The sequence below is a fragment of the Falco rusticolus genome, chromosome 8 (assembly GCF_015220075.1).
Source record: "Falco rusticolus isolate bFalRus1 chromosome 8, bFalRus1.pri, whole genome shotgun sequence".
NCBI lineage: Eukaryota > Metazoa > Chordata > Aves > Falconiformes > Falconidae > Falco > Falco rusticolus.
Genome location: NC_051194.1, coordinates 29,368,927 through 29,384,619, shown reverse-complemented (window position 1 = coordinate 29,384,619; position 15,693 = coordinate 29,368,927). Strand labels below are relative to the sequence as shown.

Below are 15,693 nucleotides of genomic sequence, written 5' to 3'. Positions count from 1 at the left end.
TTTTAAATAAACAGCTAAGGATAAAAAAATTCTTGTGGCACTTCAGTAAATGAGATGCTCTTTTTTTTATTGCATATTTTAACACTCAAATCGATACAGGTTCATCAGGAGCAGGGGATATGCTTGCAATCATATCATACTTGCAGGGCAAATCATCTCAAACTTTCAAAAGTTGCTCATGTCAGGGTGTCAGCCGTTTGGGATCCCGTGGGAACATGGAGGTCTGACGAACATTATGCAGCCCTAGGTACAGCATGGTTACTCTTTCCAGCCCTAGAACAAATGAAAACACTCCATCAGTATAGTCAGTCTTTTGTTTGAAACTCTTCAGAAGCTAAAGGTACTGATACCTGCAGCCAGCATTGCACAGTAGCGTGACCAAAGACTGAGATGTGTGCATTAGCACGTTTCGCTACAGAGAGGAGCTAGAATCAAAAATTAGGAATTTTACATACAGTGCCTTCTGTCACGACACAGGCTTCATCTGGAGCATGTATCCATAAGCAATGGTACTAGAGATACGACTCTGCTCTGACTCACTTTGGACTTTCAAGAAAGGTTGTGTAGAAAATTGAAAGGGGAGGTGGGTGATCAGGAAAACTGTACCTTGAATACAGTAACAGGACAGTCCAAACCAGCCCTAATGGCCTCAGAGTAAGAGACAATAAGTGCCACGGGCAACTACAGTAAAAAACTACAGCTGGGGAAGTTTATCCCAAAACCTCTGCAGTTCAAAAACGTAGATTCAGCAACAAGTACCCATGTAACCATCTACTGACATCTTTATGGTAGTATTTCACTGGTCATTACGTCCCTTCTTCCTGAAATCTTAGAGGTTATGTGTGTACTGTGGAATGCGGAAGGACTTCCCAATCCATGGGGCTCCCCATGCACCCCAGCCATGCTAAGATGAAACCCAGAGGCACACTAGTGTTCACACACTGCCCGTCTGTGTTAAGGTTTCCACCTGAAACAGCTAGAAACCAGTCTTAATTCTCACAGCATCTGTTTGGCTGGTTCTTGGCCAGACCTCTGGGATGTGCCACAAGGAGCACTGACTCTGCAGAAGAGATGTAGCTTCAGCTTCCTTGATGTCAGTTCTGACCCACCTAAATGATTCTGGATCATCTGCAAATGCTGCACGGCCTCTGCTCACAAGTACTGCATGATCACCAACAACTACATCTCGTAGGTACTGCAAAACAGTTGTCTCAACAGCATATTGCAGATCTAATGCATTTACTGAAGGTGTACTTACAAAGCTGTTCTGAGAGCATGCTGAGAATATACTGAATATACTTTACAAACATAAGGCAAATGCAGGAGAGACTGAGTCGAAAAATCATTGTGTGTATTGATCAGGCCCTACAAAGTATTTTGTCCTATTTCCAGACAGATTTCATCCTGCTAATGAAAGCAATGTGCATAACTGTGAATTATTATCATTAAGATGCCTAAAACTTTTTTTTTTTAATTTTAATACGTAAAATACACCCAAGACATGAAGGTGCAATACCCTTTGCTGCAACAATTAGCATCAGCCAAGCTGACCAGTGACATTCAGTCACAGCACCAAGTAAGAACAGAAGTGATCACTTATTTCTCCTCGCTGCAGAACAGCTTCATCAAATGCACTACAAGACCGGTGCATTCTCGTATTAGCAGGCTACGATAAATCCATACACAACACAGTATTTTCTTGCTTCCTTAATTTTCCTCATTGGTCACATTTGAAAGTTATATGCCTGGCTAATAAACTGGCATTTTTTTATTGTTATCACCTACTTTTTAAACTTGCCAGACTGTGCCGTTAATATTTTGCCTATTTATTTTATGATGATGCTTACATTTTAGCTTCTTGCCTTAAATTCTCCAGGATAAACAGCCCCACACATTTACCTAACAAGGCTATTATTCTGAATTTTGTATTGAATCCTGCTTGAGACTGAGCAGTTTAAATTAAGCTCAGGCTAACACAGAACAAAATAAAATACAGATACTTACCTATTCCACCACCTGCGTGTGGAGGTGCACCAAAACGAAAGGAATCGATATACGCCTTTATCTTCTCCAAATCTAGAGAAGAAAAACATTTCTCATTGGCTTAATGAACCCCAATCCCAACATACAAGTGACTAGAGGACTGCAAACACAACAACAAATTTACCAATTTAAACTAACTAACAGTGGGGCTCTACTTATTGAAGACATAAATTATCCAGGACTATCTAGAAGTTACAACACTTAACAGTTTTGTTTTATAATTTTGTTAATAACATAATCAGGGAAGAAATTCTAGACTGAACTCTTCATTTTAACTTACGGAAGATGAGGACTTCTTGAATAAACTGCAGTGAGAAAGTGAAGATTTAGCAACTATTTTTCCATCTTGCTACAGTGGGAGCTGCTCCTTTGCTACTGCCTACCTGCCACTTTGCCATTCACTGAAAGCATAATTTACATTTTACTCTTGTGATCTCCACCTAATCTGCTCTTTTACCCTTCTACTGTTAACTGGCCTTGTCCCTGCTAAATCTTTTTTTTTTCCTTCTTCTTAAATTTCACCAACAGAGAGCTTATTTGCTGTCAGTACAACATTTAAAAAGGACAGCCAACCAAGACTCTGCTAGAGCACTCTGTAAAGTTTGTTAGAGTACACAGAGGCATAACTGAATGAGACCTGTTTGTCTACCCTCAGTCTGTTCAAGCTTTTCCCTGCATTACATACTCTCTGAAATCCTTGGAAACAATTCCTTTTCATCAAGGTGTTGCTGGGAAACTAACTAGTCTCTTAATATAACCACTCTAGATCAAACAGAATTAGATGGGTTAACAGTAAGAATGGAACCGTACTGCGATTTTAGCACTACTGCCATGTAACAAATTCTGAACCCAATTCTTCCTCTAAAGGAAACAAACCCAATCATGATTTATATTCTTTTAAATTCAGCTTCACGTTGGTTGACTTGTTACCAATGCCGTGATGCTGGGCTCTTTCTGTCAGCAGCTGAGGATCGTGAATTCTCTGAGCTCCAGACAAGATCTCTTCCCCTCTCATGAACATATCATAAGAGTTAGAGCTTTTCTGGAAAAAAAAAGATGAGTTTACGTACAGTTGTTCTATCCTTAAATGGCAAATATGCACCTCTCAATAACTTCACTTATGATACCCAAAGTTGTGCAGTAAGAGTACAATGTATTTGGAGTCTGACTGGGAATTACAGCCCTTTGGCTCCTCTCATTAGACTGGCAAAGTTCATCTACACACCCTCACATGTAGTTATCCTAGAAAAAGATGCTCTATAGATACTTACCCTGGGTTTAGGAATAAACTGGGGAATTTCTAAAAATGTAAGAAAGCATATTTTCTGTTAAAGTGTCTGTGTCTCTGGAAGACTGTTTTTGCCCCTTTTCAGTGATGGCAGCAGGGCTCTTGACCATGGAGATCCTTTCATAAAGCTCTCCCAATTTTAGCTAGATTTGTTTCTTTCTGGTATGTTTTCACCACTGAAGAGTAACTGTAAACCTTTTACAAGTCACGTAACACTAACCTAATCTTGTTCTCAGAACTTCAATTATAACAGCAGATCATATAAACATACTTTATACATTTTGTCAAGATATCCCTACACAGAATAATTTCAACTACGAAAAAACCCCACTGACAAATTTTTTACTTACTGACAAAAAATTTTACTTACAGGATTTACTGGGTCTGGCATTGTATAAAAGGGCCTCACAGCAAGAGGGTATTTGTCAAGAATATAGAAGTCTGTGTCATACTGAAAGAAGGTAATTGAAAACAGTGTAGTAAAGGAGAAAATGATGTAAAGAACAAATTACAAGAGGAGGACACAACCACTGAATCTTTGAAATAAAATAAAAAAAAAATTATATCTTTACAGATATATACAGATATATATACAAATAACTTTACAGAAATTTGACAGTATTATCTTAAAAAAAATAACAGTTATCAATAAAAGTGGTGTATTATTTTTCAGTTTTCCAATACTACTTCTAGTGTAAACCTACAAATGTTTAGCAGTAAAATGTCTTGCTGTAGTAACAGGTACTTATTTTTATGCCAAAGATCTCATCTTCTCCTATTGATTCAGTTAGAATCTGGTTTGTTCTTTTTTAATTATCCTAAGAACTGGTTTTGGAATGTACTATCCTGTTTGGTGTACTCAATGTAACAGATGACAGAAAAATGTATCAAAAAATATATATTAAAAAAATTTAAAAGATTGAAAGTGTTTCAAACAGCTTACTAATGATAGACAAAACTGTCAGTAGATTAAATAAGCTGTGACAAAATGTGGATGCAGTCAGACAATTAAAAAATGCTCATGTTAATCCCAAACTCTTCACAGCTTCTGCATGTTCTGACATACCGTATTCTCAATGAGTGTGTAAAAAGTTGTTTTACATGAAGTAGGCATTTATATCCACCCAAAGACTCCATGACATCATGTTTCAGATTCAATGACAAATCTATTTATTCTAAAACAATTGTTACCTTTTCCTTTACCAGGCGTCCCAGGAGCTTTTCATTAGGTGTGCTGAAACAAATTATCACCAATAAAATTAAGTGATTTAAACTTGTACTGATTACATAGTTCATCAAGCTAAAAAGATTTCAAGCTACAGATCTGCTCCACCCCACTCTTTGGAAAAATCTAGTACTTTGTTCTGAATGGTTTGGTTTGTGCAGACACAAATTTCAGAAATAAAGTATATTTATTTCTGTTCCTAAATATTTTGTATTGGTCCTGGAAATCCCTTAAATTAACTGATACCTAAAGATATTCTTGCTCTTAATATAACTACTTCCTAGTCGTCATATTCTGATTACTGAAGAATTGTGTGCTCTGTTTCCTATTGGCATATACCTTCTACAGCCATTTCTTCTTGGGCACAATAATTGAGAAACATCCTAAGCAGTTGCTGGGGAAATTATTTTGCTCTATCAAACTCTTACAATTGAAACTCCTTTGACGCATGGATTGTTTAACTGTAAAATCACACATTATCCTAATGGTACTGGGTATATTTATGGGAAAAAACAGAAATGTTTTTATTTATTAAGTGTCTTCAGAAAAATTAAATCCATCTTTAAGCAGATCAGTGGAAATGCAATCATGACTGCATTAACCATTTTCCTGAGAGGTAGAAAATAAAAATGGGAAGGTGGTACTCAAAAGAAAGACCTTAATACTGAAGAATCTTTTTGTTTAATCCTATTCAAAGATGTGACAATTCACATGAAGGACTGCGATTATTAGAAAAACAAATGTTTCTTATCCTTAGAAGGTTCAAGTTACTCTCACTTTATGTTGTAAGTTATTTTCTTTTGGATTTCAGAGTTTGTGCATATAGTATATATTAAAAGAAGGGGCTATTTTCATATCCATTCATTTATTTGTCAAGGGGTCTGAATGCAAATACTGTTTATTCCTCTAAAAGCTTGTGTTTCCTTCTTGGAGGCTGTCAGTTGCACAGCACAAAACTGACACGTTACTACCACATTCACAAGACTGACACATCTGTGTACTGCCAAAGTACCTCAGATCTTCTTCATCACCCATCTCAACCCCAGCCTCTCTTAGCATGGCCACAGCTTCACGGTATTCCAGCCTCAGAGTTGGCTCCAAAAATTTAAATGGCTCACATGGGAACTGTTTGTTCACTGTCTGAATTTCCGTTTGGAATCTATACAGGAGGAAACAAGAAAAGAAACAAAATACAAAACAATCAAGAAATGTACTCTTCTTGCATCTAATAATGCTTTTGCAATGGCAATACAATTTTGCCACAAGAGGTCCCTCTTGCAACATAAAAAACTGTTAAAGCCACATCTGGAGAAACTGTTCAATCCTAATAACGTGTTTCATGTAAGTTGATGCATCTACGTCAATTATATATATGTTAATATTTTACTATTACTTCCGTTTTGTTCCTTTTGTAAGAAATAATGGACTAGGTCAATTTTCACAGTAAAGACACTGAGAAACCATCCCTTTGACTTTTAATATTTACCTGGTTTCTTCTTTGATTTGAGTGATATCCTATTTTAAATATAAAAGAGAAATTTCCTTCTAGACAGATGAAAAGATTTTCATTTCACTGGCAAGATAGTCTAATTTGTAAGCAAATGAAAACCACTTCCTAAATTCCTGGCCTGGCTTTTTACTGAGTTAAGACTGTGAATAATGGAAAATAATCTTTGCTGCTTTCAGGGCACAAATGCAGGCTGTTACAATAAATTTGGTTCAGAAAAGCTTTCTTAGATAGTAAATATTAATTTCAAAATAGAACAACCAGTGTACCTGTAGTGGCACAAAAAGGAGGACATTTTAAATTAATGATGGGTTATTTCTGTGAGGAAGTCCATCCAACATTAAACAGTAAGTTTTCTTAGTGCAAGCTAGCATACTCTAGGAGATGCAACCTGGGCTGAAAATAGACAGTTTGCTGGCCTATGGCTTGAGTGAACTTCAAAAATTAGGCACAAGGAAATAGTTAAGAGTAAAGCAAAAACGTTTGTTTCAAAGTTGTGTCATAAATCAGATTACTAACGATTATCTGACAAGCTGAGGATAAAATGCTCGCCCATTTCATACCACAGTGCCAGAGATCTCGAAGTTGCTCACGAAATGGAAAATGCTCTTAATTACCTTTCCTGAAGTCCCTTGAATATCTGCACCAAGGTATCTGCAATCTCATCTACCACTTCATGATAGTGGTAGTTAAAAGCCATTTCGATATCCAGACCAACAAACTCAGTCAGGTGTCTGTGTGTATTGGAGTCCTCAGCTCTAAATACTGTAAAATTAAACAACAGAAATTCTAACAAACCTGAAATGATCATTGCATTTTGAAAAATAACTGACAATCAATCACATCAGCATTTGGATCAAGTAGACAATGCTTTCTTTAGACATGACAATTCTCAGTGAAAAACAAAAAGAAAACTAGCTGCCTCAGAGCATCATTTGTAATAGTGACAGCATTATTGTAGCTGTGGTGCTCAAAGGAGACAAGACACACAAGACCTGTAGAAAGGCAGGATCTCGTTAGACCAACAGACAGAATGGAAAAAACAGACAAGCTTTCAGGCACACAAGAACTTTGAGATTTGAAAACCGCCTTTTTCAGAGGAAAAGGACGTGTGCACCTGTGTGTGTTCTGGGGTATTGGTTTTTTGTTGTGGTTTTTGGTGTGTTTTTTTTCAGATATATGAGTCTAATATAAACATGTCTTCCTATAAACCATGATTCATTTGTCAGTAATTAACAAGAAATTTAAGATCTCCTAAATTACTTGCATCTTTTTTTAATTATTTTATGAATTGTTACTTTTTTCCCAGCATTTCCAGCTTACATCTCTTTAAACTGGTCTTTGACGTCTTAGAAAAAAAATGCTGTATTAAAACTTAATTCAAAAACCTTATTAAAAACTTAGAAAAAAACCTAAAGAGGCCATGTACTATCAGCTTTTAAGAAAGAGAGCATAAGTCTGGAAATTATTCATTTTTTATTATTTAGTGACAGCCCAGTTGAAAGGATGCAGTTTCTAAGTAAAGTTATTTGGTACATACACAAAAGCAAGGGGTAAGCGTATGTTAATATGCAATCTGAAGTATGTAAAACCTAGTTTGCCTATTTTAACTGCTTACTACTGGGCAAATAAAGGCAACTAGGCAACGACTACTGAACATCGTTAATAGGAAACTATGGCTTTAGTAACCACAGGGTTGTACCATGTTTTAGTAACTTCATCGTACTATCAATCTCCAATACAACTCTATATTCTTTCTCTTCACAGAACAGCAAGCACTGGAGTACTCCAGCCCTATTTCAGCATTTTAGTTTTATTCTAGCAACTTCTCTGCCAACTTTACTCTCATTAGTCACCCCAACTGAAATCTGTGTTTGGTAAGTGAAACTATATTAAGTGAAACCATTCAAAGCTTTCAGTGTGCATATTATCTTATTTTTATCACAGGTGCTAAAAGCCATCACTGCATACTTCACACACTTTGGATAAACCAACACTTTTCTTACCTGGCCCAACGCAAAAAACCTTTTCAAAGTCAGCACATATACACATCTGCTTGTACAGCTGTGGGGACTGAGCTAGGTAGGCACTGCTTTTGAAGTATGATACAGTAAACACATTGGCTCCTCCTTCACTGGCAGCTGAAAAGCAAATGCTTGCAATAATTATTAAAATAAAAATGTAAAGAACAAATCAGAGGTAGAATGATAGACTATTGGTCTTCCATTTAGAGATTAGAAGGAGATTTTTCATCAAAGCCTATTAGAGCAAAAAGATACGTCTGCATCCATTAATGCTAAGGGAAGTTTTGCAGCTCAGGGCTGTCACTCATCGTCTTGCAAATCTGCAAATTCAGTTGGGGTAGTTTAAAATGTTGCTATTCCCAGCTGTCCTTTACCTCAAAGTTAGAACAGGGAAAATGCATGCTTGTACCACCACCACCACATCTACTCGTGGTCCAAAACACTTCTGTGGAAACCAATCTTTACAGTGACGTAGGCTTCCAGATGCAGAGCCCAAGACGAAAGTGCATATCCTGTTTTGCCAGGATCATCCTCTCTAACTGAAAGCATAAATATCTCTCTGAGCCAAAACTATTTACCAGAGGACATCTGCCAAAGGTATAAAGCTTTTTCAGTTTAAGGCAATTTTCATAGGAGGTTACTTTGAGAGAACAAGAACCAAGAACACGCACATTTGAATCCTTTACTGCAAACTGCCTACCAAAACTATCAGCTGAGTCACTTCACCTTTCAATTTCCCACTGTGTGGTAGGAGTGTTCTAGTTGCCTAACTTGCTAACAAAAGCATGCCAGAGTGAAATATTAGTTAATAATCTTTAAAAGTTCTAATGTTAAGATTACTCTAGGTAAATTACTAATTATTATTATTATTATTACTAACCATTCCACTGAGATTACTGTTTCTTTTCTTTTCATCACCACTACTCCCACTGAAATGGTTTCAGTGAATATTTACAGTTATTTGTGAATACAGGCAATTTAAAAAATCTCAGATCTTAAAACAGCTATGATATTAAATTCAAAGTTTAGTAAGGATTGCATCGACTTAACTTAGTTATTTTTACGAAGTATGATCTCATTCAAACAATAGGATGCTTGCTTGCTTTCAATGGTACACTGCACAGCAAGAATAGCACACTTCCTCAAAGGTCCTACATAAATAAACTACTTGGGACTCTTCAGTACTTCATGCTGTTTCAGCTGTCTGTTAGGAAAAAAGTTACCTAATCTTATAGTTCAACAATACTTTCTATGTTGAAAGAATAGTGCTTACACATATTCTGTTAAAAAGCCCTTTTTTACCACAATCAAGAGCTGTCTTCAAAAATACAGAGGACTATAAAATTCAGTAGGCAAAATGTATGCATATGAGTGCACATACAATGAGAGTAATACAAATATTCCACCCTACATTTTCCATGCTGTATGTTGTAGTGGCATCAACAAAACCTCAAAGGACACCAATAAGATGGGAGAAAAATACCCATCAGTAAATCAAGTAATTTGACTTTTGAAAACAATACAGCAGATCCAACAACAGAACCAGAAGCAAAATCCACATTTCCAGACCTTTAGTCAGGCTGAAACTGTTAGGCACGCTTTCAGAAAAATGACCTACCACTTTCTATTCAGCCACATACTCATTGCTAAAGAAGTGACATATTGTATATAATGGCATCATCTTTTTTTATACCATGATATGGTTGTTGTAACTTATTTATGATGATGATAACTTTATTTATTATGATGATAACTTACTATATTCTTTAATACTGGGAATGGAACTCACAGTGCTCAACAAGTGGAGAACACAAATTTGAAGAACAGTGCATACAATCAGACATCTTTATTTAACCAAATTAAAGCTTTAAATGCACTGCAGAGTACATAAATCAGATGCATGTATTTGTCTTGTCATTCGTTTAACATCCAAAGTCAGGAGAAAAGTAAAGAACAACTTTGATACCTGCTAGGAAAAGTTTGCTATGTTGCGCCTGAATTAGAAATAGAACTTTATCTTTTTTAAATAAAAACTTATTAAATTTTTGGCAGATAGGTATGCTGAGCAACTGTAAAAGAAGCAGACCTGTAGCTGCTCGATCACATATACAGTACCTGAAATGATTTTGGGAGTCTGAATTTCCACAAATCCCTTGCGAATAAGAGTTTCTCGGAAAAGCTGACAAATACCCGACTGAAGGCAGAAGATTGCCTGACTAGTGGAGGTCTATAAGAAGAAGATAAAATAATGAATCCTAAGTTAGTTTTTCCTGACTCTGTCTCTTTTTCTGGACAGCTGGAAGGGTGAATTTCTTCTCTTAGGGACACTTGATCATTGTATTTGCCTAAACAGAGAAAAGTGCAAATTGGTAATTGTTTATTACACAAAATGAAACAGCAAAGGAAACAAGAGAAAATCCTCATTTCAATTTATGGCATGTTCAGTTACAAAGGAGGCACTACAGTCAATTCTACGTTTAAAGAATCACTGATTTATGAGAAGTACTTCTGCAAATAAAGTTTTCATAGTAATAAATTGAATAAAACCACTAAACCTATTAAAAAGCTTTCAGCACACAACTAGAACAAGTGCAGTAAATATACAGAGCATGATAAAAGCAAAGCCCTCAATAACTTACATAAGGTAGAAACGCTTGTGTCTATTAAAGGCTACCAAATAAAACATTTTTACGTAAAAACATAGCCATGTGTTAACCACGTACAACACTGCCACAAAAACATCCCAAAGCCAGGGTCTGAACTCCCAGCACTTAAAACAGTCCATATAACACCTGATCATGTGAACTGCTGTTCTTTTTAAAATCTACTCCAAAAGTACATTTAATTGAAAACAAAAGTAGATTTACCTGAATTAATCATCATCTTTTTGTTTATGCATGTGGCATAGTCAAGCTACTTATCTGGTTAGCAAATACCTACACTAAATGTTCCTGTAACACTCTTGGGCTTTGGTGTGAAGAAAAAAAAACCCTTCGAGAATGCTGAAAACACTGCAATACGTCAACACTGAACTCATATCTGATTTTGTGCTTGCAGTGTTTAAGACCTGACAGTTAGCAACCCAGAAGCGTTTCTAAAACCTAACGAATTCTTGCAAACAACTAAGAGAGCAGTTCTTTACGACAATCTGCGTCATAGCACTGTTTACTTCTCCTTTCTGAAAGGTACCCAACTTTTCAGTTAGGGTAAGAGCAGCCTTGTGGGCTTTTTCACATGACTCTTACCAAACCACAAAACAAAAAACCCCCAACCAAAACAAATTGTATAACCACCCAAATTTAGACAGGCAGTCAGTAGGTATGTTGAAATAAAGCTACATAAATCATCTCTGCAAGACAGGTAACACGTCACTGAAAAAAACAAAAGAGAAAACGGTAAGAATACTGCAAATCTGTAGTAGTTTGGAGTTATTTGCAATTTTAGCTGACTGATAAAGTATCTCAGGAGTGTAAGTGGTTGAGTCTAGTAAATAATAGCTAGCAGTTCTCACTGTCTGATAGCATTAACCGCAGCTGCTACTTCCACTACTTTCAAAATTAAGGAACTGAGGTTTTGAGCAACAGTTACAAAAGTACCCTCAAACTTTTTCACCTTTTTTACATGCGTCTCCCAGAATCAGATATATGCGAACACTTCGCCCAAGTTCTGGGCATAATTTGGCAGTGTAACATCAAAGCACCAGGATGATTCAAAAAGGTATTTATTTTATTTTATTAACCATCTCCTACTTGGAAGTTAAAAGCCATTTTTCCAAGCGATAACAACTTAAAACAGTCACATTTGGGTTTACCAATACAGTTTTTGATAAACTAAACAAATTTCTAAAAATGCAAAGAGACAAAATGTGTAACATTTCTTTAAAGCAGCATAGTAACAATTCCGCCTCTACCTTTCTAATGAACTCCCACCAGTTTCATGCCAGAGCAGCTAAGAATGGAGTCCTAAGTTATACAGTCCTAGAAAAAAGAAAAATGGTTGCTAAACCCCATCTCAAAGCAATTACTTGGTCTGACCTAAAAGTGTGCACAGAAACACATCCAGTCGATAACTAACACAGCTCTCCACTAACAATAGATCATCAGGTAGTAACTCCTTCTGGCTTTAGAGAGGATGCAGAGCAAAGACTTTGTCTTCTTAATCTGATCTATAATGATACATTATGCTTAAAAAAATGGAAGCAGCCAAATTCACAGATCTGGACACTAAAGCTTTTTTTTTTTTTTTTTTAACTACAGACCAAGAAAAGAAAAACGGCTGTTCTCTGTAGGTCAAATTACATCTGACAAGACCACTCTTCTTTCTACCAAAGGTAGCTGAGTTTCAGTGCCCATTCATTCAGACTGCCAACAAGGGTAACTGTTGAGAATTTGTGATACTGCAGTCTCCTTGTAAGAATTAAACAGACCAACAAGACATCTGAGATAAGCTCCTAAAGAACTGCAACTGTCAACATGCAGTGGAGTCAAATGGATGACCTCAAAAGTTCTGTGTTGCCACTACAACTTTCCAAAGATTTTAAACATGATTCTGTATCTACACACGGAGCAAATCTTCTCAAAATTAATTACATATTTTGCACTGGTATAATGTTTAGGACAAAAAGCAAGAGAATATACCTGAAGAAAGTAATTCAAGCTGTTATCCTGTCTTTGGAGAGATGCTGGTATGTGTATTACCATGTATGGTACAATGGTAGGTAACGCAGTCACCATTTGCACTACCACACTTAGGTACAACACAGCAAACTTGAGAAAGACAGCTGTCAAAATGAATTTAATTTTACCTTAGCCTTAAAAAATATTTTACCATGGCATTCTTTTCCTGTAGTGTTTACTCTAATATGAACTCTTCCACATATATATTGACAAACTATCTTACCTGAGACTATGGCAAAGGCAGTAAATACGCAAGAGTTAAACAGAAACCAAAATAAACTCGGGCCATTTAAATGCTGTTGCAGTTAACAGTGTTAATGTTTTAACTTGGCCTGCAGAGATGATTTTACAGGAAAACTTGTTATTTTTAATAATCACCTTTGTTACAGAGAGCAGAACATACCTTTAGCTAACAATGCTGAAATACGACGGTCATAACCTCACTCTAATTTCACCTGCCTGTTTATTATTTTAATGCCACAAAGGAAAACACTAATAATAATAGAACAGAGATTATTTTAACACTTTAAGCAAGATTATAAAAACAATTCCCACATTTCATTCAGCACAAGCTGCAGTGTTAGAATAATAGCCATGTAAATTGCCAGAGACCAACAGATGTGTTTCAACAGAATTGAGGGCAGTTAACACCTTAGGAGAGATCGTATCTCAAAGAGGTGCGACTGAGGCACTGACATGCAAAGTTGTGAACTTTTGTTTTTACTCTCAGATCAGCTGTAGAACTTATTCCACTCTCACCTCAGTTTGGCTTTTTTGTTTACTAGCTGAACAATCACTAAATTCGTAAAGTAGGCTAAATAACAAGGGGAAATAATGTAATCTATATTATTTTAGATATATACATTATTTGAAATAATTTAAATAATTTTGCAATTCCTCTACTATATATATGGGAGATTAAAGTTTTTCTAGGAAATAGGATTTATGTTAAGTAACATTTTTTTAACCCCAAAGCGACTGAAGTAAACTTTTATTCAAATGTCAATATTACTTTTAGTATAAGAAGATACCAACATGAAGTTTGTTGTCAAAACAACTGGAGCTGTGTTATGTCTTCACTACCAAACCACTATCCACAATAAAATAAACCGTACATCTGCTTGTTCATTACAGCTTGAATTCAGTCAGGAAAAACAAAGCTGGTAAAATGAGTAAATTGAATTCAACACAATGAAATCAAGCTTGAAGTAACCACTTATTTTGAAAAAAAATGCATTAAGATCAGTGTACAGTTAGATTATCATATAACATAGTCTGACATCCATAAACTACTAAAGATACAGTTTAATGTTTATGCTTTACCCTGAACAGTTTAAACAGGATAATACTGACCCTAAAAAGACTACGCTTTGGTCTCAATTAGCTGTGCATTAGCAGACACAATTATAGCATCAGGGCTGCAAAATGCATATAATTGAAGTCAAATTTGGACAGATACTGTTAAGATAAAAACCCTGCTGGAGATAGCAAATAAGCCAGGACAAGGACATCAGTCAGGTCCATTGTTAAAACTGAATGAGCTGAATTAATTTCTTCTTCAGAGGAAGAGAAAATAAGAAGCAAAATCCTAAAATCAGTGTTTTACGTGTCTTCATTTTTTGTCTACCACAGATCTTAATGAAATATGGTTTCTGTAGGTGTTTTTATAGACATGGAAAGTCTACACATCACTGAATACTTCAGTTAAACTTAACAGCAGAAAAGTAAAGATGTAAAAACATATCAGTGGTCTAATTTGCCTTTTTAAATTGTTCTGATAAAGGAACAGTAAATCAAACATCTCTAGAACCAACTGGTTTGACCCTCATTAAGTTATAAGGAAAAATACATACTTAGGTAAACAGTGGTTTCCTCACAGTCACCTGTGGTTTATGTAAAAGAAAATTTGGTCTGTATAAGGGCTTTTATTTTTTCTTCCCAACTCTCTTGTCTCTATACCCCTGATTTTTCTACTCCACAAGTACGTGATCTGTATTTTATGAGTTAACCCATCAGGAATAGATTCATTCTTCCTCAGTCCTCTTCCTTGGAAAGGATTTTTAACACCTCTCCACCCTAATTAGTCACCATTTTCCCTCCATACATCAGAATAACAACTATGGCAATAGCTTGGGATCTTGGCATTTAAGTACTTGGCATCCCTAACCTCAAACAGAATTACCAGACACCTCTGGGAGATCTTCCTCAGCAACTACTCAGTCTATTTTTACATGTACACACAATGGAAGTCTTACAATCTCTGTAGAATACTTTGCGTATTACATCTCCACCAATGTAACTTCCTTATTATTAACTGCACTCCTTCTATTACATCATAATCAAAGTCTCCTTGTTATACATCATAGCTGGATGGAGTGATGCTATTTTTGGAAATCCAGTCCCTTTCACTGATGTAATGATTCGAGTCTCGCAGCTCCACTTTATCACAATTTGGCCCTATCCAATGAACTCAGTGGTTAATCACTACTTAAAATTTAACGGCTTAAATACTTTAAAGACTGTACTTAAAGGGACAAAAATTATTTTAGTTCCATACTAGGGACTATTTTTAGTCTGAGTCTAGCCAAGATCTATGCACTTAGTTTGTTAAATCTTTCTCCAAAAAATAGTATCTCTTATTTTTGATGTTTGATGACTCCTCCTTCCTTAGAAAACTGGGGCAGTGAAGAAACCAGAACTCGGTACATATATCTGTGGTTGGACTTCCTCCCATACTTGTAGGAACAGATCATCACAGCATCTCTGTTAGAACTATTCTGTCAGCATTCTTCCCTGCTACCCACGATTTGTTTTTCCTAGAAGGAAGAGGTATGGGACAGCAATGCTAATAGTTTCAGATATCCCTCTGCGCTTTTAACATTACCATGTCTTCTGATCCTCCTTACAACATGCTTACTTAAGCTGCACAC

At 36.0% G+C, this 15,693-nt stretch overlaps 1 protein-coding gene across 1 annotated transcript in view; it reads right to left on the bottom strand.

Moving 5' to 3' along the window:
* Positions 1–45: 45 nt before the first annotated feature.
* DARS1 (aspartyl-tRNA synthetase 1) overlaps positions 46–15,693 on the bottom strand; it is a 41,410-nt gene continuing 25,762 nt past the window's right edge. Inside the window, exons 8-16 of the mRNA XM_037397164.1 lie at positions 10,203–10,314; positions 8,070–8,204; positions 6,681–6,828; positions 5,569–5,715; positions 4,523–4,565; positions 3,702–3,782; positions 2,974–3,085; positions 2,005–2,076; positions 46–273 (exon numbers count right to left, since the gene is read on the bottom strand). Coding sequence (XP_037253061.1) covers positions 182–273; positions 2,005–2,076; positions 2,974–3,085; positions 3,702–3,782; positions 4,523–4,565; positions 5,569–5,715; positions 6,681–6,828; positions 8,070–8,204; positions 10,203–10,314 — 942 coding nt within the window. The 3' untranslated portion in view covers positions 46–181. The remainder of the gene's footprint in view (positions 274–2,004; positions 2,077–2,973; positions 3,086–3,701; positions 3,783–4,522; positions 4,566–5,568; positions 5,716–6,680; positions 6,829–8,069; positions 8,205–10,202; positions 10,315–15,693) is intronic.